Source organism: Lissotriton helveticus, chromosome 12 (assembly GCF_964261635.1).
Source record: "Lissotriton helveticus chromosome 12, aLisHel1.1, whole genome shotgun sequence".
Taxonomy (NCBI): domain Eukaryota; kingdom Metazoa; phylum Chordata; class Amphibia; order Caudata; family Salamandridae; genus Lissotriton; species Lissotriton helveticus.
In genome coordinates this window covers 917,252,943-917,278,940 of record NC_136073.1, presented here as the reverse complement: position 1 = coordinate 917,278,940, position 25,998 = coordinate 917,252,943, and the positions used below count along the sequence as shown (strand labels likewise).

At 52.9% G+C, this 25,998-nt stretch overlaps 1 protein-coding gene across 4 annotated transcripts in view; it reads left to right on the top strand.

Annotated features, from left to right (window-relative positions):
* Positions 1-25,998, top strand: part of LOC144798392 (zinc finger protein 671-like) — a 152,378-nt gene that overhangs the window by 65,521 nt on the left and 60,859 nt on the right. For all 4 annotated transcript variants that reach the window (XM_078669234.1, XM_078669236.1, XM_078669237.1 and 1 more), the window contains one exon: positions 12,240-12,347. In XM_078669234.1, the coding sequence (XP_078525360.1) occupies positions 12,240-12,347 (108 nt within the window). The remainder of the gene's footprint in view (positions 1-12,239; positions 12,348-25,998) is intronic.

The following is a 25,998-nucleotide window of genomic DNA, read 5'->3' as shown; positions in this document are numbered from 1 at the left end:
ATTGTTAGGCCCGCTTGTTCCGTGGTGCAAGGGTGCCTGAGTTGCAGGCAGGATTGTTAGGCCCGCTTGTTCCGTGGTGCAAGGGTGCCTCCGTTGCAGGCAGGATTGTTAGGCCCGCTTGTTCCGTGGTGCAAGGGGGCCTCAGTTGCAGGCAGGATTGTTAGGCCCGCTTGTTCCGTGGTGCAAGGGTGCCTCCGTTGCAGGCAGGATTGTTAGGCCCGCTTGTTCCGTGGTGCAAGGGTGCCTCCGTTGCAGGCAGGATTGTTAGGCCCGCTTGTTCCGTGGTGCAAGGGTGCCTCAGTTGCAGGCAGGATTGTTAGGCCCGCTTGTTCCGTGGTGCAAGGGGGCCTCCGTTGCAGGCAGGATTGTTAGGCCCGCTTGTTCCGTGGTGCAAGGGTGCCTCAGTTGCAGGCAGGATTGTTAGGCCCGCTTGTTCCGTGGTGCAAGGGTGCCTCCTTTGCAGGCAGGATTGTTAGGCCCGCTTGTTCCGTGGTGCAAGGGTGCCTCAGTTGCAGGCAGGATTGTTAGGCCCGCTTGTTCCGTGGTGCAAGGGTGCCTCAGTTGCAGGCAGGATTGTTAGGCCCGCTTGTTCCGTGGTGCAAGGGTGCCTCCGTTGCAGGCAGGATTGTTAGGCCCGCTGGTTCCGTGGTGCAAGGGGGCCTCAGTTGCAGGCAGGATTGTTAGGCCCGCTGGTTCCGTGGTGCAAGGGGGCCTCAGTTGCAGGCAGCATTGTTAGGCCCGCTTGTTCCGTGGTGCAAGGGGGCCTCAGTTGCAGGCAGGATTGTTAGGCCCGCTAGGTCCGTGGTGCAAGGGTGCCTCCGTTGCAGGCAGGACTGTTAGGCCCGCTGGTTCCGTGGTGCAAGGGTGCCTCCGTTGCAGGCAGGATTGTTAGGCCCGCTTGTTCCGTGGTGCAAGGGGGCCTCAGTTGCAGGCAGGATTGTTAGGCCCGCTTGTTCCGTGGTGCACGGGGGCCTCAGTTGCAGGTAGGATTGTTGTATGTATGTATGTATATGTATGTATAGGCATTTATATAGCGCACTACTTACCCGTAGGGTCCCAAGGCGCTTTGACCGCTGCGAAACCCTTCCTGGCTTCCCTGAGAGATGGTCCCTTAATGGGTATCTCCAGGGTGAGACCAGGCATCCCCGGCGGTCTGGTGGGGCCGTTAGTGAAGATGAGGCAAGCTAATGCCCAGAGTTGCCGAGTGTGATCGCTGATCAGAGTGGGCACCGAGGCGAGAGAATTATCGAGTCCGCTGACCCTGGTCCAGAAACCTGCCGCGCCGGGAATCGAACCCTGGTCCCGGGCCGTCCTCTGCTCTCGGGTCTGCCGCCTCTAACCAGTGAGCCACACTACTTAGGCCCGCTTGTTCCGTGGTGCAAGGGTGCCTCAGTTGCAGGCAGGATTGTTAGGCCCGCTTGTTCCGTGGTGCAAGGGTGCCTCCGTTGCAGGCAGGATTGTTAGGCCCGCTTGTTCCGTGGTGCAAGGGTGCCTCCGTTGCAGGCAGGATTGTTAGGCCCGCTTGTTCCGTGGTGCAAGGGGGCCTCAGTTGCAGGCAGGATTGTTAGGCCCGCTTGTTCCGTGGTGCAAGGGTGCCTCAGTTGCAGGCAGGATTGTTAGGCCCGCTTGTTCCGTGGTGCAAGGGTGCCTCCGTTGCAGGCAGGATTGTTAGGCCCGCTTGTTCCGTGGTGCAAGGGTGCCTCCGTTGCAGGCAGGATTGTTAGGCCCGCTTGTTCCTTGGTGCAAGGGTGCCTCAGTTGCAGGCAGGATTGTTAGGCCCGCTTGTTCCATGGTACAAGGGTGCCTCAGTTGCAGGCAGGATTGTTAGGCCCGCTTGTTCCGTGGTGCAAGGGTGCCTCAGTTGCAGGCAGGATTGTTAGGCCCGCTGGTTCCGTGGTGCAAGGGTGCCTCAGTTGCAGGCAGGATTGTTAGGCCCGCTTGTTCCGTGGTGCAAGGGGGCCTCCGTTGCAGGCAGGATTGTTAGGCCCGCTTGTTCCGTGGTGCAAGGGTGCCTCAGTTGCAGGCAGGATTGTTAGGCCCGCTTGTTCCATGGTACAAGGGTTCCTCAGTTGCAGGCAGGATTGTTAGGCCCGCTTGTTCCGTGGTGCAAGGGTGCCTCAGTTGCAGGCAGGATTGTTAGGCCCGCTTGTTCCTTGGTGCAAGGGTGCCTCAGTTGCAGGCAGGATTGTTAGGCCCGCTTGTTCCGTGGTGCAAGGGTGCCTCCGTTGCAGGCAGGATTGTTAGGCCCGCTTGTTCCGTGGTGCAAGGGGGCCTCAGTTGCAGGCAGGATTGTTAGGCCCGCTTGTTCCGTGGTGCAAGGGTGCCTCAGTTGCAGGCAGGATTGTTAGGCCCGCTTGTTCCGTGGTGCAAGGGTGCCTCCGTTGCAGGCGGGATTGTTAGGCCCGCTTGTTCCATGGTACAAGGGTGCCTCAGTTGCAGGCAGGATTGTTAGGCCCGCTTGTTCCTTGGTGCAAGGGTGCCTCAGTTGCAGGCAGGATTGTTAGGCCCGCTTGTTCCATGGTGCAAGGGTGCCTCCGTTGCAGGCAGGATTGTTAGGCCCGCTTGTTCCGTGGTGCAAGGGTGCCTCCGTTGCAGGCAGGATTGTTAGGCCCGCTTGTTCCGTGGTGCAAGGGTGCCTGAGTTGCAGGCAGGATTGTTAGGCCCGCTTGTTCCGTGGTGCAAGGGTGCCTCCGTTGCAGGCAGGATTGTTAGGCCCGCTTGTTCCGTGGTGCAAGGGGGCCTCAGTTGCAGGCAGGATTGTTAGGCCCGCTTGTTCCGTGGTGCAAGGGTGCCTCCGTTGCAGGCAGGATTGTTAGGCCCGCTTGTTCCGTGGTGCAAGGGTGCCTCCGTTGCAGGCAGGATTGTTAGGCCCGCTTGTTCCGTGGTGCAAGGGTGCCTCAGTTGCAGGCAGGATTGTTAGGCCCGCTTGTTCCGTGGTGCAAGGGGGCCTCCGTTGCAGGCAGGATTGTTAGGCCCGCTTGTTCCGTGGTGCAAGGGTGCCTCAGTTGCAGGCAGGATTGTTAGGCCCGCTTGTTCCGTGGTGCAAGGGTGCCTCCTTTGCAGGCAGGATTGTTAGGCCCGCTTGTTCCGTGGTGCAAGGGTGCCTCAGTTGCAGGCAGGATTGTTAGGCCCGCTTGTTCCGTGGTGCAAGGGTGCCTCAGTTGCAGGCAGGATTGTTAGGCCCGCTTGTTCCGTGGTGCAAGGGTGCCTCCGTTGCAGGCAGGATTGTTAGGCCCGCTGGTTCCGTGGTGCAAGGGGGCCTCAGTTGCAGGCAGGATTGTTAGGCCCGCTGGTTCCGTGGTGCAAGGGGGCCTCAGTTGCAGGCAGCATTGTTAGGCCCGCTTGTTCCGTGGTGCAAGGGGGCCTCAGTTGCAGGCAGGATTGTTAGGCCCGCTAGGTCCGTGGTGCAAGGGTGCCTCAGTTGCAGGCGGATTGTTAGGCCCGCTGGTTCCGTGGTGCAAGGGTGCCTCAGTTGCAGGCAGGACTGTTAGGCCCGCTGGTTCCGTGGTGCAAGGGTGCCTCCGTTGCAGGCAGGATTGTTAGGCCCGCTTGTTCCGTGGTGCAAGGGGGCCTCAGTTGCAGGCAGGATTGTTAGGCCCGCTTGTTCCGTGGTGCACGGGGGCCTCAGTTGCAGGTAGGATTGTTAGGCCCGCTTGTTCCGTGGTGCACGGGTGCCTCAGTTGCAGGCAGGATTGTTAGGCCCGCTTGTTCCGTGGTGCAAGGGTGCCTCCGTTGCAGGCAGGATTGTTAGGCCCGCTTGTTCCGTGGTGCAAGGGTGCCTCCGTTGCAGGCAGGATTGTTAGGCCCGCTTGTTCCGTGGTGCAAGGGGGCCTCAGTTGCAGGCAGGATTGTTAGGCCCGCTTGTTCCGTGGTGCAAGGGTGCCTCAGTTGCAGGCAGGATTGTTAGGCCCGCTTGTTCCGTGGTGCAAGGGTGCCTCCGTTGCAGGCAGGATTGTTAGGCCCGCTTGTTCCGTGGTGCAAGGGTGCCTCTGTTGCAGGCAGGATTGTTAGGCCCGCTTGTTCCGTGGTGCAAGGGTGCCTCCGTTGCAGGCAGGATTGTTAGGCCCGCTTGTTCCGTGGTGCAAGGGGGCCTCAGTTGCAGGCAGGATTGTTAGGCCCGCTTGTTCTGTGGTGCAAGGGTGCCTCAGTTGCAGGCAGGATTGTTAGGCCCGCTTGTTCCGTGGTGCAAGGGTGCCTCAGTTGCAGGCGGGATTGTTAGGCCCGCTGGTTCCGTGGTGCAAGGGTGCCTCAGTTGCAGGCAGGATTGTTAGGCCCGCTGGTTCCGTGGTGCAAGGGTGCCTCCGTTGCAGGCAGGATTGTTAGGCCCGCTTGTTCCATGGTGCAAGGGTGCCTCAGTTGCAGGCAGGATTGTTAGGCCCGCTTGTTCCGTGGTGCAAGGGTGCCTCCGTTGCAGGCAGGATTGTTAGGCCCGCTTGTTCCGTGGTGCAAGGGTGCCTCAGTTGCAGGCAGGATTGTTTTCGGGCTGGAAGGGGAACATTCCTGCACACAAACAATCACAAGAGGTGTCTTCCTCTTTCCATGTTTGCAGAGTGCAGCACACATGGAAACACCAAGGAGAAATTAAAATATTTCTCCTTGTTACGCCTGCTCTGTGGTGAGGCGTAAGGTTTAGGCACTACCCTGGGTTTACATGAATAAGTAAGTCTGGGGTGGTGTGAAAATCCATGGGTGTTGCGTGGGAAAACCCACCGCAACGCCCATAGAACGGCTCTTGCGCAGAGTAATTCAATGCAGCGACTTCATTGCTTTGCCTCACTCTATATGAGTCCAGCCAGCGCCAGGCTGTGTGGCTTCGAATGGCCTCATAGAAATGATGAAGAGGCTTGCGCTGCCAGAGCATCAAAAAAAGTGTCGCTCCAGCGGCGCAAGCCTCTCATAAATTAGCCCCTTGATGGATATGCTTTGCTTCCCCTACACCTAACTTACCACAAGTACGCCGCCCCAAACTCTGACCACCACCCAGCAGACATAAATGTGGCCCTCGGTCACATCACAGACAAAACATTTTGGCCCTTGGGAAATTTTTGTGAGTACCCATGGTAAAAGATATGGACTCGGGAGACAGGGTTTCTCGCACGTATGTTCAAGTACATTCTACATTTACATTTGTGAAAATGTGTTCACAGAGGGTTAAGCTGCCATTTACACAATAATTCAGAACTCCTTCTGGGAAATTGTAAATATTACATCTTATCAACAATACTCGTGGAAGGTTATCAGAACCCCGAAAACATGAGAAATCTACTCGGAACGTAAGTGTAAGTCTGCTGGAGTATTCAGGCCTGACCAATGTGTCAGAAGAGTGGATTCTGAAAATCTCCACTCTCCTGCTCACAAACTGAACATGTGTATGACAGGTGGGCAGGGAAAATGCTGAGGTTTCTCGGAGTGGAGGTCCACAGAAGCCCCTGGTTGCACATTGTAAACATGACCTAAGACTGTTCATTTGTAGAAATATTGGGCATTATAATCTGTTCTACCATTTATGGCCTAACACTCGCTTTGCCAATAATAACAATGGTAGCATGATCTTAAAGTCAGAACATTCTTCACTTCATAGACACAATCATTCCTTCTAATCGATAGTTACCTCCTAAAACGTATACACATTGACAATCTATAATCCGTAAATTCACATTGACAATCTGTAATTGGCACAAAAGGTAAATCTAATAATATACTACATCCTATTTGTGATCGTGGGGTGTAGGCGGACCGGAATAACAGGCGTGGAGGCCGTATGTAGTGAGCTATCTCTTAGCCGATCTTTATTGTTTGTACACAGTTCAAGGGGGGGAAGGAAGGGAGAACAGGGTCTTGAGGTGAGGCTTTTGTTCGTCGTCGCGGTGGTGGTTCTGCGCAGAGGGAAGGCACTTGGCTGGAAGACGGGGTGAGGGTTCCCAGAGAAGGGTTGGTCGGTCGAACAGCGGGACGGTGGCTCCTCGGAGGTATGAGAAGGAGAGAAAAAGAGGGCCGTTAGTTCTATCGACACAGAACGGTATGAAGCCGTCTACCTTCACCGGGGTGGTGATGGGAAGCCAAGCGAACGTGAGGTAGGGAGGGGAGGAGTAAGAGCTGGAAAGAGGAAGAGGGGGGTAGGTCGAGGGTGACTGAGTGACGGGTCAGTGAGGGGACAATATATACATTCGTGCCAGTGACAACAAACGGGCTATGTACAATATTCTACAGTGCTGGGTGCAAGGTGAATAAGGGTCTGACTATACACAGCGATATTTACACTCAAGGGGAGTCGGTACTCACTTGGCCCGCCGCAACTCTTTCCGCGAGTTGCGGCCGCTCTCCAGCTTCCTCCACCGGACTCCACCAGTCCTCCGTCCAGACTTCGTCTTCTTCTTCTGCCTCTCCGCTCGGCTCCCGGGGTTCTCCGCACGCTGTCTCCTGCCACGAGTCTTCCTGCTTGAACGCGCTGTTGTCCTCAGTTCCGGCTTTTCTGGGCTCCGCCTCTGGAATGTGGGAGGAACTTCCGGGGTCACGGGAAAGTCCTTCCGGGATTCCGCTCTCCGTGATTGGCTCCTGCAACGAAGGAGAGAGGGGAGGAGTCCGGGTTGCTATGGACGTCCGAGGATCATGAGTCGGGCGCCGGGATCGTGAGGGAAGGCGCGGCTTCGCCAAGGTAGGGGTCGTGGCCCCTTCACACTATTCTTTCCTGTTCATCCTACGGGCATGCATTTATTTATTGTTAGTTTCTTTACGGGGTTTTATATAGCGCAAACTTGACCCAAAGGTATCCGGTATCAGAGCACTTTACACGAGCACCAGTTGCGTTACATGAGGACACATTCACAGAACAGATCATGGACATTATCTCGGCCAATGCTAATTTCCAATTCTATGGTACACAGATCTTTCTGGGAGATTTCAACCTCCACTGGAACGATGTAAATGATGTGGTTGTCGATAGCCTTAAATCCTTCCTACTGGATCTCAACCTAATCCAAATCTGTGACAGCCCTACTCATTATTAACAACAAGGGGGGACAAGGGGAGGACAATATTTACCGGGGTCCAATGTACGTGTCCTACGAGGCTGTAAACAACAAGATTGTACAGAGTTCCCCAAGGGCAAGGAAGGGATGGAAGGATAGTAATAATAATAATAATTATAACAACTCTCTCACTGGGAATGGTGTAGCTGGTATAGAACCATGACAGGGAGAAACGTAATCCCTTATCGGAACTTAGGATGCCTCACACAACTAAAAAGTTTGGACGACCGTTGTCATCCTACCTGATGGTTGTCTCGTGTCATCATTGGCCTCCTGCTCCAACGACAGGCTGGCGGTGCAATGCCTGACGGGTAGCACAAATGTGCTACTCTTTTGGTGGAGTTCTTTTGTTCCTGGCCAATGGGTGCATGTGTGTGAGGGACCTGCGAGATAAAGAAGTGAGCGTGAAAAAAGAGTTAAAAAAGGTCAGTGAAGTCCACTTCAATTGCTTTATTCATGTGGCTTACTGCCTTATTAAAATAGTGGAGCGAGGGGTACCGAGGCTGACAAAATTAGGTGGTTCGGCTCCGTTCAACCCTCACTTGTGATGTGGTCAACATGTTTCATGCCTCACGGCAATTCATCAGGACCTAAAGTGCTCATCGACTTGTGAAAGAAGTATTCAAATACAACCTGCGTGGTAGAAGTACCAGTGCAGTGAGATGTCTGTGTCCTGCGGGGGTTCACGCCCTGTGTGAGAGGGAGAGAAAGGAAGGACTCAGTATCACCTTGCAACCTAAAGGGATTCTAGGTCAAAACGCATAGCAGCAATTGGAGCAGTATGTATCCAATGATTCATGTAGACAGCCCATATTAAGGCACAGTGAGAGAGAATATATATTAAGACAATAGGTTAAAAATCCGTGAAAAATCACCGCGAAGGTCACGGGGGGGCATATAAAAATTAATGAAAAAAAGATTAAGGCTTGTCACACAATGTGTGTCACAGCTCGCCGGAAAAGGGAGCCATCAGCACTACACAAGGGGGGTGGAGGGGGGGGAAACAATCAGAGGGTATCAAAATACACAAGGTTGATTTCTTACCCCTTGGTCTGGGTGGTTGGTCCCCACGGACTGTCCTCGTGGGGCCTGAGCTGTGAGGTAAATACCTGTAAGAGGAAAGTGGGGTAGAGGAATAGGGAGAGAGAGGGAAATGGGCAATATACCCATGGTTAATGCGTCCTCTAATTGTGAGGACCACAGGTGGTATCACCGTGGTGGGTCAGATTTCAACAACCGAGCTCATGGGGTCCGGCCGAGGGACCCCGGCGTCTCAAGGGACGTAATCTGGGCCGGACATGCCGCGGGTACAGTTGCCCCACCAGTCCAAATCAGGGGGCGGGCAGCCCGACCCTCGGGGCCGATCACAGTCAGTCTGCCCAGGGGGGTAAAACAAGGTGCCCCCGAGGAGATCACCGTCAGTGGCCCAGCGGAGGGGGCGGGCCCCACCCCACAGCCCTACTCATACCAAAGGAGCTACTTTAGATCTTGTTATTGGTAAGCCCAACTCCTTCCTCCTGGATTCGATCCTCTCATGTGATTGGACAGACCACTCTTGAATCACATTCCTCATCTTGGAATCAGTAAGAGCAAGTAGATCCCCGCCTAAGAACGCAAAACAGTTGAAAAGATGTCTACGGAACATCAACTCGCAAGATCTAACTGCTCTCTGCGATAACATCCTGCCCCCACCCATGAACATGTTGGATGTTCACGACCTTACGGCCCACTATAACCACTCAATGCTTAATGTATTAGATGCGCATTGCACCACTACAGCTTAAAAGAATGCCCTCTAAACTCTCCAAACCGTGGTTCAATGATAGTCTTAATACCGAAAGAAGAAATTTAAGACTTGAGGAAAGGCTGTGGCGATCCTATCCCTCCCTTGAACATCTCTACCATTTGAGAACCCTGAGAAGCATTTACAATAAACGCATCGGATGCTCGAAGGCCGCCTTTTTCAGAACTCAACTAATCCAAGCAAAAAACCGTCCAAAAAAACTGTTCAAACTCCTCAAGTCCCAAGCCAATGGTCATGCGAACTCCGCGTCTCTGGGTCAAGGGACATTGCCTAATTGTGAAGAATGCGCAGATTTCTTCACGGATAAGACTACTAAGATTGAAACTGAATTACGCTCTGCCCTTGATCACCTGCGGATCAGTCCACTGAAGACCCTCCGTCCCCCAGGTTTGGATATCACTGACCCTGCGCAGCTCTAATACCCCAAAAACAATGCATCCTGGAGCCTGTTCCAAACCTTAGATTAAGGCAATATACGCAAAATCTGTCGACTTTGAAGCCTTCCAATCACTACAACGACCCTCCACCATCTAAACTTTTCCCAGAAGTTAGATCCTCCTTACTAACACTTTGGACTACGATCGTCAATGCATCACTTCGGCAAGGTACAATTCCGGATTGCCTAAAATCTGGTCCAGTTACCCCGATTCAAAAGAAACCATCTGCTGATCCCACAAATCTTCATAGCTTTCGCCCAATCTCTAACATCCCCACCTTGGCAAAGCTCCTGGAGAAATGTGTGCTCGCCCAACTCTGTAACCACATCGACCATTTCCAACTCCTGGATCAATGCCAATCTAGTTTCTGCCCAGGCCATAGTACAGAGTCGGCGCTAACTCCCATTGCCGATGATCCGCTAGGAATGTTTGACCATAATGAGTCGTGCCTACTGATCCTTCTTGACCTTTCATCAGCATTCGATACTGTCAAACATGATAACCTATTTGACCTCCTGAAACACAGGATGGGGCTGTCTGGGCCTGTACTTAACTGGTTCTCTTCGTTCCTTCAGAACAGATGCCAAAGCTTCACAGTGAACCAATCCCCATCCCATCCTGCACCGGTCACGCTTGGGGTTCCGAAAGGTTCAGCACTTTCTCCCACGCTCCTGTTCATGGAGCCTCTGACAGAAATTCTGAAATCATCCAGCATTCACTATCACATGTATGCGGACCATACCCAACTATACCTTAAGATCGCCTCCCCGTGGACATTCAGTCCCTCAACTCAGTCCTGCTGGATACACAAAGCTGGCTGACACGTAACCACCTGAAGCTAAATGCTCTTAAAACGGAGTTCCTCCTAATCTCACCCCACAAACAATCTCCGGTCATCGAACAATGGTTGAATCCACTTACTGCTCTTAACTGTAGACCTCACCTCATTGATTCGCCATCCTCTCTGGGTATTCTATTAGACAAAAGCCTGAACATGCAATAGCACATCAGCTCCCTCACCAAAGAAGTGAACTTCCAAATCATCATCCTCAAGAAACTCAAACCTTATCTCCCTGCTCAGGACCCAAAGGTTGCAGTGCAAGCATTAGTGATCTCAAAGCTGGACTATGGTAGCGCAACTCTTTGCGGCTTGCCCAGAGTAAAGACGGGTTGCCCTCAATTCTGCTGCTAGGGTCATAACTGGCACAAAAGAATTCAACCATACATCGCCGGACTTGCTGACCCTGAATTGGCTTCCATATGAAGCCCGGATACAGTTAAAAATTGCATGCATGGCACACAAAGCGCCATCCACTTCAAGACCCCGCTGTACCTCGCTCAGAAACTTGAGCTCTCATGTGGTTTGAGAGCCTCCAGAAGTGCTCAAACCACAAAAATTCAAGAAAAAAATACTTACAATAGATTCTGGGGCCATAGTCGTTGATTTGTGGCCCAGCTGCCTGGCTCACGAGAATGTCGGACATTATAAGACTGTGAATTTTTCGTTTTGTTGATTTTGTTTTGTTTGCTTGTATCCTTCTTGATGCATAAACTGTAAAGCGCTCCGATACCCTCTGTGGTCATGTTCGCGCTATATATAACCTTCTAAATAAATATATAAAACACAATAAAACATTTTTGGGGGGTTAGGCACGGGGAGATTAAATGATTTGCCCAGAATCACAGGATGTTTAGCGTCATTGCCGAGACTTGAACCCGGTTCCCCATATTCGAGGTCGACCGCCCTAGCCGTTAGGCCATCTTTTGTCTCGAGTAGTAGAGGATGTGAATGTCTACACCTCATACTTAAGTACTAATACCCTTCTTACAAGGAACTCTCCACCCCGTTCTACAGTAATATGGATTTGCATCCTAAGCCAATTTGTACCGTGCACTATTACTGTCCGTAACATTCTTAGACCCCAGTATCATTTCAAAAGAACATTGCACAGCATAAAATCAGAAACACTGCTCAGATAAGATGGCATTCTCAATATTACTTATGCCCTAATTTAAACATCTTTTTATCGTTTAAATGTTTCATATCATGGTATTTTAGTCAAAATGAATGCTATCTCATTAATATGCAATTTGAGACCTACCATATTTTCAGCCTTCATTGCCTTCATGGTAAAGGGAGATTGTACCTAGTAAAGAGGCCATCTACTATATTTACACAGTCCACACTTCTAGACTGTGCACAGAGCAGTTTGGCCAAGCACCACTCTCAAGCTATTATACATGAATTTGCCAGAGAGGGTTTCTTCATTAATCTCCATGGATTGTAGGTGGAGAGCCTGTGTGGCTAACTTCCTGGGTAACTGAAGACTGAGATTCCAGCAGTTCTCCTCCAAGATCTTGTCATGAAATGTCTGAGTCAGAAATCCACCAGGCATTCATGCACGACAGGTAGATGTTGCATCCCTACTGGCTTGTGATCTAGAGTAAATAAATCCTCTGATAGATAGTGTTTACTCGCATCATCGAAGCTTGAGAAGAAATGCAGCCATGCTTGTCCTGGTGGGTTGGATTAGTGTGAATAACAATGCTGTACTGCCTTTTGTCTGGGTGTGTGCTACTCAAATATCATGTTTACACACATACATAACATTAAAGCCAGAACCAGAAGACGCAAACACTCCTCCAATCCATTGCATATTATTTGTATTACTTCATTACTTGTATTCAAGTTGCTAATGCATTGATCATGTTACAGCTATTGCTATATGATCTGGCATGTAAAGAAATAAATGGCTGACACTGAAAGGGTTACAGCCCTGTCCTTTACTTTCGCAGTGCACTCAGATTCCTGACATTGACTGTTTTATAATCAAAACATTAACATTTAGGAGGTTCAGGTGATGTGTGAGTAAATCTTCTTCACGAAGAGCATCAATAATTTGTTTTATGATTGCAATGGTAAAAACTCATAACTTCCCCCCCAAAAAGACATGTTTGCTTGTTTTGCAGGGTTTGTTAATACAGATATTCATTCAACGAAGGACGAAGAGTCGGCCATCATTTTCATTGACCACACAGGTGCAGAGATCGAGAAAGGTGGCGTCGGGCTCGACTCAGGTAACTTGGTAATGTTTGCGAATTCTAGCGCTGTTGAGACTGGTGATTGAGTGATCCCAACACAAGGACTGCAGTGAGGGTTCCGATCCCTCCCAGTGCTGAGATTGGTCCACTAGTCACCTCTTCCTAGCAAAATAAAAATGCAGAAATGTTTTATCCTGGGATGTTGACAGTGATGGGCTGTTTCTCATTCCAATGAGTCATTGTGTTGCTTGTCACTTCTAGTTTAAAACGATTTTTATTTGTCCCATTATTGTGCAAATCATATCTTAATTGGCTTCAGAAACACACAGTCCCCTAGACCAAGTCTCTGGATGGAAATATCCTTTTGATTGGCAGATGACAGAACGTGTGTTCGTAAGGCGCACGTTCACCCGTGGGCATCTTGGCGCTGAATAACAGATGTTTATTGTTACTCAACTCAATGGTACTCATTTTATCGACCCCAGAAGGGTGATAGGCTGAATGGACCCACCTGGATTTGAACCTGTGACCAGGAGGTCAGGCACAGGCCCCTACAGGTTATGCGTTAGTCTTCTAAGCCACCAGACCCGACGTGTCACTTATGCGATTATTTAGCTTCCTTGCACCACAGTTTAAACTTCTGCAAGTCAGTAAAACTGTCTTACACCCTCCCCCACATTTAGGACCTGACCTGTTCTGAATCTTCATTAACAATACTGCATAACGAGTTCCCTATTGAGTAGAGTAGTACACGTCTCCTTTACAAAGACCAACAAAAGCAGTAAAAGTAATAATAAAAAGCACACAGATTGATGCAAGACTTGGCTGAACCCTTGATGTCCACCGCTTTCCTGATTGTAAGCCTTGAGACTCTGCTGAACTGCTCTACTATTCACCTCAACCTTTGCCCTTCTCCGGAGTTTCTTCTTTAGCTATCGTTGTACCTCACTAGTTTGTTTCACCTTTTGAAAATGTCTTTCCTTTACCGGTTCGGTCTTCCCTCTGTGCATCCTCCCAGGGTTCTGATTGGTGGCTTGAATCTGTCCAGCTGTACATTGCAATGCTTGTTTATTCAGATGGAGTCCTTGAAAGTTTCTCTCCAGTCCACAGCCTCACAGTGGCCAGTACCCTTCTTCCTGTGGACTGTTGAACAAAAACCACTTGTACTCCATAAAGAACCTGTCGGTATTTGTAACCTAAAGCTATAGCAGGTAGCGTGGCGGTGTACATGGTCCGCGTGAAGGCCATGAAGTGACCCACAGACTGGACACAGTATGGGGCAGCTGCAGAACAAGCCCAAAAGGGCAAAGCAAGTATGAGATGTTGATCCTCGGTAAGTAGGAGGGCACTTTCTGTGATCATGTGTGCAAACCATAGGTATAAATAACAGAGCAACTGATCTAGCAGCAGAGTGCGACATTACAATATGACATACTTTGAGCCCTTGCTAGGATAGACAGTGTCATTGCATACATTAAAAACAAAAAGCATCATTTGTGGAGGGGCAGATGAACGTGGAATACAGATTGCAGGGCAGCATTCCTAGGTCATGCTCTCAGTTGTAAGATGCAAATAGGGATGTTTTCTTTCCCTGGTCGCTGTGTGAATGAATGAAAAATTACTTTTATTTGATTTAGTTTAAATTATAAAAGAGCGGCACAACCACTAACGCACAAAATTCACGAGCAAAAGTACTGATTTGTTGGTAGACTCAATAAAATGTATAATGAACAACAAGTTAAATCAGTGTGCAATTGATTCCTACAGTCTTGTTGATTGCCAGCCATGCTATAAAAGACGTCCTCCTGCAGAGGTTATACTTGGGCTGTGCCAGGCCAGGCTGGATTCGAGGCATCTCAGAGTGGCCCTAGGGCGGTTAGCAAATATAGCGACGATGTTCATTTAGAAAAGAAATATGATTCAAAGAGACTATCTTTGTGCTTATGTTTCCTATATGAAATCTATTGAGTTTAGCTTAGTGATCCGAGATTAGGCGCTGATGCCAATTCTGATTCCCTGTTGTTTCTTCGAGGTAAAGTGCATGGTGCTGTAAACTTGTGGACCGCGGAGTGTTTAATTGCACTTTATCACCTTGCATGCCTAACCGGTTTGAGTTCTCTGTCGCTCTTTTCTAATTAATTTGCAGCTAAGCTCAGAAACTTTATTGCTTTACATGCAGTTGTACTGTTGAGCCTCCTAAGCACTTTGTTACGGCAGATCTACAAGACCTTATTTGTTCTCGTTTCATTGTTGGCCGTAGGAGTTCTGGTCACTGTGCGAGTTATGTTGTGGCTCCCGTCTCCTGAGGTCCTTCATCTCTGGAGCAAAATGCCACATGATTACCCCAAGGGCTATGCCGGAAAGAAACCTAAACATTTACCAGGAAACCATATGAGAAGGGAGCTAATGCAGATTCTGCAAATGGTGTCTTGGTAAGGATAAGTAGGGAGCATCATAAAAGAATGGAACATATGTCAAGGCAAATTGACTAATACCACTTAACCACCCAGGTTTTCATAAGAGTATCAACTATGGACTATTGCTATATTCTACACTGAACTAGAACTTAGAAACCTTTTGCAGACAGTACTTTTATCGTATTTCTACAGCTTTCCGAATTGATTTTGTCACATACTCCACTTGGCATACTGCCCCTGGACCATCACAGATAACGCAATGTCTCCTTCCTTGATTCTCTGCTTTGCTTCTTTCAATGTGCAGAAAGGATAGGAACACAATGGCACTCCTTCTTAGCAGTGGTTAACTGTTGAAACCTCGTTCCCATGGTGTATGGGTACTATAGAGTATCACCTGCTGATCTTGAGGTGTGACGATTAGATGCGAAGAAATAAGTCCTTCGCCACTTGAAGGGCAAACTCATATAAGCACTCCTGGGCGAAAAACATCGCTTTAAAAAGTCAACTCTCCATTAGTCGTATTTCACTAGGGTTTAATTTAACATCATATTCCAATAGTGAAATATCCATTCACTTGTATACTTTCATTCTTCATTACAGTTGAGTATTGTTCAATTCACAGGAATATCAACAAGCTCCCGATGCATTCAGGTCTAGCCCTTCTTCAGGGGGTTCTCCCTGTAAAACAAATGAAGTACTCCTAGCTAAGCAAAGGCACGCATATTCAGAGAGACAATGTGAATACGCCACTGGCAATGGCAGCAAAGATAAAAAGAGAAACTAAAACATTAATCATACTTTTTTTCCGTCGAGCCCCACTTGAGTCAAAGAGACCAAATTGCCTAGGCTCTAGTCATATCACCAGTTCCAATATTTAATAGCGAATACTGCCAACGGAGCGTGTCAGTGGAGATTGGGGTCTAATCTCAAAGAGAGCAGAAGAAGTATGATATTCAGTGCTACACCTCAGCCCACTCTATGTTAAATGTGAAGTGTGTCCAACGGTTTACTGAGCACAATGTGCAGTGGTATTGCACGCGTATCTCACACACCGAAAAGGCTCAGCAAGGATAGATGTATTGATAAGATACACATCTCCTGGTTACTCTTATTAAGCAGACCCTCCACCTCTACTCCCCCATCACTACACCTATACTACCCCCTACCTACACCTCTACTCCTGCCTCTCTACACCTTTACTCCCCTCTCCCTCCACTCCCTCCCTCACTACACCTGCACTACACCCTACCCCCTACCTACACCTCTACCCCTGCCTCCCTACACCTTTACTCCCCTCTCCCTCCACTCCCCCATCAGTACACCTGCACTACACCCTCACTACACCTCTACCCCTGCCTCCCTACACCTTTACTCCGCTCTCTCCACTCCCCCCTCACTACACCTATACTACCCCCTACCTACACCTCTACTCCTGCCTCTCTACACCTTTACTCCCCTCTCCCTCCACTCCCTCCCTCACTACACCTGCACTACACCCTACCCCCTACCTACACCTCTACCCCTGCCTCCCTACACCTTTACTCCCCTCTCCCTCCACTCCCCCATCAGTACACCTGCACTACACCCTCACTACACCTCTACCCCTGCCTCCCTACACCTTTACTCCCCTCTCCCTCCACTCCCCCATCAGTACACCTGCACTACACCCTCACTACACCTCTACCCCTGCCTCCCTACACCTTTACTCCGCTCTCTCCACTCCCCCCTCACTACACCTATACTACCCCCTACCTACACCTCTACCCCTGCCTCTCTACACCTTTACTCCCCTCTCCCTCCACTCCCACCATCACTACACCTGCACTACCCCCTCACTACACCTCTACCCCTGCCTCCCTACACCTTTACTCCCCTCTCCCTCCACTCCCCCCTCACTACACCTGCACTACCCCCTACCTACACCTCTACCCCTGTCTCTCTACACCTTTACTCCGCTCTCTCCACTCCCTCCCTCACTACACCTGCACTACCCCCTACCTACACCTCTACTCCTGCCTCTCTACACCTTTACTCCCCTCTCCCTCCACTCCCCCATCACTACACCTGCACTACCCCCTACCTACACCTCTACCCCTGTCTCTCTACACCTTTACTCCGCTCTCTCCACTCCCTCCCTCACTACACCTGCACTACCCCCTACCTACACCTCTACCCCTGCCTCCCTACACCTTTACTCCGCTCTCTCCACTCCCCCCTCACTACACCTATACTACCCCCTACCTACACCTCTACCCCTGCCTCCCTACACCTTTACTCCCCTCTCCCTCCACTCCCCCCTCACTACACCTGCACTACCCCCTACCTACACCTCTACCCCTGTCTCTCTACACCTTTACTCCGCTCTCTCCACTCCCTCCCTCACTACACCTGCACTACCCCCTACCTACACCTCTACCCCTGCCTCCCTACACCTTTACTCCGCTCTCCCTCCACTCCCCCATCACTACACCTGCACTACCCCCTACCTACACCTCTACTCCTGCCTCTCTACACCTTTACTCCCCTCTCCCTCCACTCCCCCATCACTACACCTATACTACCCCCTACCTACACCTCTACCCCTGCCTCTCTACACCTTTACTCCCCTCTCCCTCCACTCCCCCATCACTACACCTGCACTACCCCCTACCTACACCTCTACTCCTGCCTCTCTACACCTTTACTCCCCTCTCCCTCCACTCCCACCATCACTACACCTGCACTACCCCCTACCTACACCTCTACCCCTGCCTCTCTACACCTTTACTCCCCTCTCCCTCCACTCCCCCATCACTACACCTATACTACCCCCTACCTACACCTCTACCCCTGCCTCTCTACACCTTTACTCCCCTCTCCCTCCACTCCCCCATCACTACACCTGCACTACCCCCTCACTACACCTCTACCCCTGCCTCCCTACACCTTTACTCCGCTCTCCCTCCACTCCCCCATCACTACACCTGCACTACCCCCTACCTACACCTCTACTCCTGCCTCTCTACACCTTTACTCCCCTCTCCCTCCACTCCCACCCTCACTACACCTATACTACCCCCTACCTACACCTCTACCCCTCTCTCTCTACACCTTTACTCCCCTCTCCCTCCACTCCCACCATCACTACACCTGCACTACCCCCTACCTACACCTCTACTCCTGCCTCCCTACACCTTTACTCCGCTCTCCCTCCACTCCCCCATCACTACACCTATACTACCCCCTACCTACACCTCTACTCCTGTCTCTCTACACCTTTACTCCCCTCTCCCTCCACTCCCACCCTCACTACACCTGCACTACCCCCTCACTACACCTCTACCCCTGCCTCCCTACACCTTTACTCCCCTCTCCCTCCACTCCCCCCTCACTACACCTGCACTACCCCCTACCTACACCTCTACCCCTGTCTCTCTACACCTTTACTCCGCTCTCTCCACTCCCTCCCTCACTACACCTGCACTACCCCCTACCTACACCTCTACCCCTGCCTCCCTACACCTTTACTCCGCTCTCTCCACTCCCCCCTCACTACACCTATACTACCCCCTACCTACACCTCTACCCCTGCCTCCCTACACCTTTACTCCCCTCTCCCTCCACTCCCCCCTCACTACACCTGCACTACCCCCTACCTACACCTCTACCCCTGTCTCTCTACACCTTTACTCCGCTCTCTCCACTCCCTCCCTCACTACACCTGCACTACCCCCTACCTACACCTCTACTCCTGCCTCTCTACACCTTTACTCCCCTCTCCCTCCACTCCCCCATCACTACACCTATACTACCCCCTACCTACACCTCTACCCCTGCCTCTCTACACCTTTACTCCCCTCTCCCTCCACTCCCCCATCACTACACCTGCACTACCCCCTACCTACACCTCTACTCCTGCCTCTCTACACCTTTACTCCCCTCTCCCTCCACTCCCACCATCACTACACCTGCACTACCCCCTACCTACACCTCTACCCCTGCCTCTCTACACCTTTACTCCCCTCTCCCTCCACTCCCCCATCACTACACCTATACTACCCCTACCTACACCTCTACCCCTGCCTCTCTACACCTTTACTCCCCTCTCCCTCCACTCCCCCATCACTACACCTGCACTACCCCCTCACTACACCTCTACCCCTGCCTCCCTACACCTTTACTCCGCTCTCCCTCCACTCCCCCATCACTACACCTGCACTACCCCCTACCTACACCTCTACTCCTGCCTCTCTACACCTTTACTCCCCTCTCCCTCCACTCCCACCCTCACTACACCTATACTACCCCCTACCTACACCTCTACCCCTCTCTCTCTACACCTTTACTCCCCTCTCCCTCCACTCCCACCATCACTACACCTGCACTACCCCCTACCTACACCTCTACTCCTGCCTCCCTACACCTTTACTCCGCTCTCCCTCCACTCCCCCATCACTACACCTATACTACCCCCTACCTACACCTCTACTCCTGTCTCTCTACACCTTTACTCCCCTCTCCCTCCACTCCCACCCTCACTACACCTATACTACCCCCTCACTACACCTCTACCCCTGCCTCTCTACACCTTTACTCCCCTCTCCCTCCACTCCCTCCACTCCCACCCTCACTACACCTGCACTACCCCCTACCTACACCTCTACTCCTGCCTCTCTACACCTTTACTCCCCTCTCCCTCCACTCCCCCATCACTACACCTGCACTACCCCCTACCTACACCTCTACCCCTGCCTCTCTACACCTTTACTCCCCTCTCCCTCCACTCCCCCATCACTACACCTGCACTACCCCCTACCTACACCTCTACTCCTGCCTCTCTACACCTTTACTCCCCTCTCCCTCCACTCCCACCCTCACTACACCTGCACTACCCCCTCACTACACCTCTACCCCTGCCTCTCTACACCTTTACTCCCATCTCCCTCCACTCCCACCCTCACTACACCTGCACTACCCCCTACCTACACCTCTACTCCTGCCTCTCTACACCTTTACTCCCCTCTCCCTCCACTCCCACCCTCACTACACCTGCACTACCCCCTCACTACACCTCTACCCCTGCCTCTCTACACCTTTACTCCCCTCTCCCTCCACTCCCACCCTCACTACACCTGCACTACCCCCTACCTACACCTCTACTCCTGCCTCTCTACACCTTTACTCCCCTCTCCCTCCACTCCCCCATCACTACACCTGCACTACCCCCTACCTACACCTCTACTCCTGCCTCTCTACACCTTTACTCCCCTCTCCCTCCACTCCCCCATCACTACACCTGCACTACCCCCTACCTACACCTCTACCCCTGCCTCTCTACACCTTTACTCCCCTCTCCCTCCACTCCCCCATCACTACACCTGCACTACCCCCTACCTACACCTCTACTCCTGCCTCTCTACACCTTTACTCCCCTCTCCCTCCACTCCCACCCTCACTACACCTGCACTACCCCCTACCTACACCTCTACCCCTGCCTCTCTACACCTTTACTCCCCTCTCCCTCCACTCCCACCCTCACTACACCTGCACTACCCCCTCACTACACCTCTACCCCTGCCTCTCTACACCTTTACTCCCCTCTCCCTCCACTCCCACCCTCACTACACCTGCACTACCCCCTACCTACACCTCTACCCCTGCCTCTCTACACCTTTACTCCCCTCTCCCTCCACTCCCACCCTCACTACACCTGCACTACCCCCTACCTACACCTCTACTCCTGCCTCTCTACACCTTTACTCCCCTCTCCCTCCACTCCCACCCTCACTACACCTGCACTACCCCCTACCTACACCTCTACTCCTGCCTCTCTACACCTTTACTCCCCTCTCCCTCCACTCCCACCCTCACTACACCTGCACTACCCCCTACCTACACCTCTACTCCTGCCTCCCTACACCTTTACTCCCCTCTCCCTCCACTCCCACCCTCCCTACACCTGCACTACCCCCTACCTACACCTCTACTCCTGCCTCTCTACACCTTTACTCCCCTCTCCCTCCACTCCCACCCTCACTACACCTGCACTACCCCCTCACTACACCTCTACCCCTGCCTCTCTACACCTTTACTCCCCTCTCCCTCCACTCCCCCATCACTACACCTGCACTACCCCCTACCTACACCTCTACTCCTGCCTCCCTACACCTTTACTCCCCTCTCTCTCCACTCCCACCCTCACTACACCTGCACTACCCCCTACCTACACCTCTACTCCTGCCTCTCTACACCTTTACTCCCCTCTCCCTCCACTCCCACCCTCACTACACCTGCACTACCCCCTCACTACACCTCTACCCCTGCCTCTCTACACCTTTACTCCCCTCTCCCTCCACTCCCACCATCACTACACCTGCACTACCCCCTACCTACACCTCTACTCCTGCCTCTCTACACCTTTACTCCCCTCTCCCTCCACTCCCACCCTCACTACACCTGCACTACCCCCTACCTACACCTCTACCCCTGCCTCTCTACACCTTTACTCCCCTCTCCCTCCACTCCCACCCTCACTACACCTGCACTACCCTCTACCCCTGCCTCTCTACACCTTTACTCCCCTCTCCCTCCACTCCCACCCTCACTACACCTGCACTACCCCCTACCTACACCTCTACTCCTGCCTCTCTACACCTTTACTCCCCTCTCCCTCCACTCCCCCATCACTACACCTGCACTACCCCCTACCTACACCTCTACCCCTGCCTCTCTACACCTTTACTCCCCTCTCCCTCCACTCCCACCCTCACTACACCTATACTACCCCCTCACTACACCTCTACCCCTGCCTCTCTACACCTTTACTCCCCTCTCCCTCCACTCCCCCATCACTACACCTGCACTACCCCCTCACTACACCTCTACCCCTGCCTCTCTACACCTTTACTCCGCTCTCCCTCCACTCCCACCCTCACTACACCTGCACTACCCCCTACCTACACCTCTACCCCTGCCTCTCTACACCTTTACTCCCCTCTCCCTCCACTCCCACCCTCACTACACCTGCACTACCCCCTCACTACACCTCTACCCCTGCCTCTCTACACCTTTACTCCCCTCTCCCTCCACTCCCACCCTCACTACACCTGCACTACCCCCTACCTACACCTCTACTCCTGTCTCTCTACACCTTTACTCCCCTCTCCCTCCACTCCCACCCTCACTACACCTGCACTACCCCCTCACTACACCTCTACCCCTGCCTCTCTACACCTTTACTCCCCTCTCCCTCCACTCCCACCCTCACTACACCTGCACTACCCCCTACCTACACCTCTACCCCTGCCTCTCTACACCTTTACTCCCCTCTCCCTCCACTCCCACCCTCACTACACCTGCACTACCCCCTACCTACACCTCTACTCCTGCCTCTCTACACCTTTACTCCCCTCTCCCTCCACTCCCACCCTCACTACACCTGCACTACACCCTCACTACACCTCTACCCCTGCCTCTCTACACCTTTACTCCCCTCTCCCTCCACTCCCACCCTCACTACACCTGCACTACCCCCTACCTACACCTCTACTCCTGCCTCTCTACACCTTTACTCCCCTCTCCCTCCACTCCCACCCTCACTACACCTGCACTACCCCCTCACTACACCTCTACCCCTGCCTCTCTACACCTTTACTCCCCTCTCCCTCCATTCCCACCCTCACTACACCTATACTACCCCCTACCTACACCTCTACCCCTGCCTCTCTACACCTTTACTCCCCTCTCCCTCCACTCCCACCCTCACTACACCTGCACTACCCCCTCACTACACCTCTACCCCTGCCTCTCTACACCTTTACTCCCCTCTCCCTCCACTCCCCCATCACTACACCTGCACTACCCCCTACCTACACCTCTACCCCTGCCTCTCTACACCTTTACTCCCCTCTACCTCCACTCCCACCCTCACTACACCTGCACTACCCCCTACCTATACCTCTACTCCTGCCTCTCTACACCTTTACTCCCCTCTCCCTCCACTCCCACCCTCACTACACCTGCACTACCCCCTACCTACACCTCTACCCCTGCCTCTCTACACCTTTACTCCCCTCTCCCTCCACTCCCCCATCACTACACCTGCACTACCCCCTACCTACACCTCTACTCCTGCCTCTCTACACCTTTACTCCCCTCTCCCTCCACTCCCACCGTCACTACACCTGCACTACCCCCTACCTACACCTCTACTCCTGCCTCTCTACACCTTTACTCCCCTCTCCCTCCACTCCCCCATCACTACACCTGCACTACCCCCTACCTACACCTCTACTCCTGCCTCTCTACACCTTTACTCCCCTCTCCCTCCACTCCCCCATCACTACACCTGCACTACCCCCTACCTACACCTCTACTCCTGCCTCTCTACACCTTTACTCCCCTCTCCCTCCACTCCCCCATCACTACACCTGCACTACCCCCTACCTACACCTCTACTCCTGCCTCTCTACACCTTTACTCCCCTCTCCCTCCACTCCCACCCTCACTACACCTGCACTACCCCCTACCTACACCTCTACCCCTGCCTCTCTACACCTTTACTCCCCTCTCCCTCCACTCCCACCATCACTACACCTGCACTACCCCCTACCTACACCTCTACTCCTGCCTCTCTACACCTTTACTCCCCTCTCCCTCCACTCCCACCCTCACTACACCTGCACTACCCCCTACCTACACCTCTACCCCTGCCTCTCTACACCTTTACTCCCCTCTCCCTCCACTCCCACCCTCACTACACCTGCACTACCCCCTACCTACACCTCTACCCCTGCCTCTCTACACCTTTACTCCCCTCTCCCTCCACTCCCACCCTCACTACACCTGCACTACCCCCTACCTACACCTCTACTCCTGCCTCTCTACACCTTTACTCCCCTCTCCCTCCACTCCCACCCTCACTACACCTGCACTACCCCCTACCTACACCTCTACTCCTGCCTCTCTACACCTTTACTCCCCTCTCCCTCCACTCCCACCATCACTACACCTGCACTACCCCCTACCTACACCTCTACCCCTGCCTCTCTACACCTTTACTCCCCTCTCCCTCCACTCCCCCATCACTACACCTGCACTACCCCCTACCTACACCTCTACTCCTGCCTCTCTACACCTTTACTCCCCTCTCCCTCCACTCCCACCCTCACTACACCTGCACTACCCCCTCACTACACCTCTACCCCTGCCTCTCTACACCTTTACTCCCCTCTCCCTCCACTCCCACCCTCACTACACCTGCACTACCCCCTACCTACACCTCTACTCCTGCCTCTCTACACCTTTACTCCCCTCTCCCTCCACTCCCCCATCACTACACCTGCACTACCCCCTACCTACACCTCTACCCCTGCCTCCCTACACCTTTACTCCCCTCTCCCTCCACTCCCACCCTCACTACACCTGCACTACCCCCTCACTACACCTCTACCCCTGCCTCTCTACACCTTTACTCCCCTCTCCCTCCACTCCCACCCTCACTACACCTGCACTACCCCCTACCTACACCTCTACCCCTGCCTCTCTACACCTTTACTCCCCTCTCCCTCCACTCCCACCCTCACTACACCTGCACTACCCCCTACCTACACCTCTACCCCTGCCTCTCTACACCTTTACTCCCCTCTCCCTCCACTCCCACCCTCACTACACCTGCACTACCCCCTACCTACACCTCTACTCCTGCCTCTCTACACCTTTACTCCCCTCTCCCTCCACTCCCACCCTCACTACACCTGCACTACCCCCTACCTACACCTCTACTCCTGCCTCTCTACACCTTTACTCCCCTCTCCCTCCACTCCCACCATCACTACACCTGCACTACCCCCTACCTACACCTCTACTCCTGCCTCTCTACACCTTTACTCCCCTCTCCCTCCACTCCCACCCTCACTACACCTGCACTACCCCCTCACTACACCTCTACCCCTGCCTCTCTACACCTTTACTCCCCTCTCCCTCCACTCCCACCCTCACTACACCTGCACTACCCCCTACCTACACCTCTACTCCTGCCTCTCTACACCTTTACTCCCCTCTCCCTCCACTCCCACCCTCACTACACCTGCACTACCCCCTACCTACACCTCTACTCCTGCCTCTCTACACCTTTACTCCCCTCTCCCTCCACTCCCCCATCACTACACCTGCACTACCCCCTCACTACACCTCTACCCCTGCCTCTCTACACCTTTACTCCCCTCTCCCTCCACTCCCCCATCACTACACCTATACTACCCCCTACCTACACCTCTACTCCTGCCTCCCTACACCTTTACTCCCCTCTCCCTCCACTCCCACCCTCACTACACCTGCACTACCCCCTACCTACACCTCTACTCCTGCCTCTCTACACCTTTACTCCCCTCTCCCTCCACTCCCCCATCACTACACCTGCACTACCCCCTCACTACACCTCTACCCCTGCCTCTCTACACCTTTACTCCCCTCTCCCTCCACTCCCACCCTCACTACACCTGCACTACCCCCTACCTACACCTCTACTCCTGCCTCTCTACACCTTTACTCCCCTCTCCCTCCACTCCCACCCTCACTACACCTGCACTACCCCCTACCTACACCTCTACCCCTGCCTCTCTACACCTTTACTCCCCTCTCCCTCCACTCCCCCATCACTACACCTGCACTACCCCCTACCTACACCTCTACCCCTGCCTCTCTACACCTTTACTCCCCTCTCCCTCCACTCCCACCCTCACTACACCTATACTACCCCCTACCTACACCTCTACTCCTGCCTCTCTACACCTTTACTCCCCTCTCCCTCCACTCCCCCATCACTACACCTATACTACCCCCTACCTACACCTCTACCCCTGCCTCTCTACACCTTTACTCCCCTCTCCCTCCACTCCCCCATCACTACACCTATACTACCCCCTACCTACACCTCTACTCCTGCCTCTCTACACCTTTACTCCCCTCTCCCTCCACTCCCACCCTCACTACACCTGCACTACCCCCTACCTACACCTCTACTCCTGCCTCTCTACACCTTTACTCCCCTCTCCCTCCACTCCCCCATCACTACACCTGCACTACCCCCTACCTACACCTCTACCCCTGCCTCTCTACACCTTTACTCCGCTCTCCCTCCACTCCCACCCTCACTACACCTGCACTACCCCCTACCTACACCTCTACCCCTGCCTCTCTACACCTTTACTCCCCTCTCCCTCCACTCCCTCCCTCACTACACCTGCACTACCCCCTACCTACACCTCTACCCCTGCCTCTCTACACCTTTA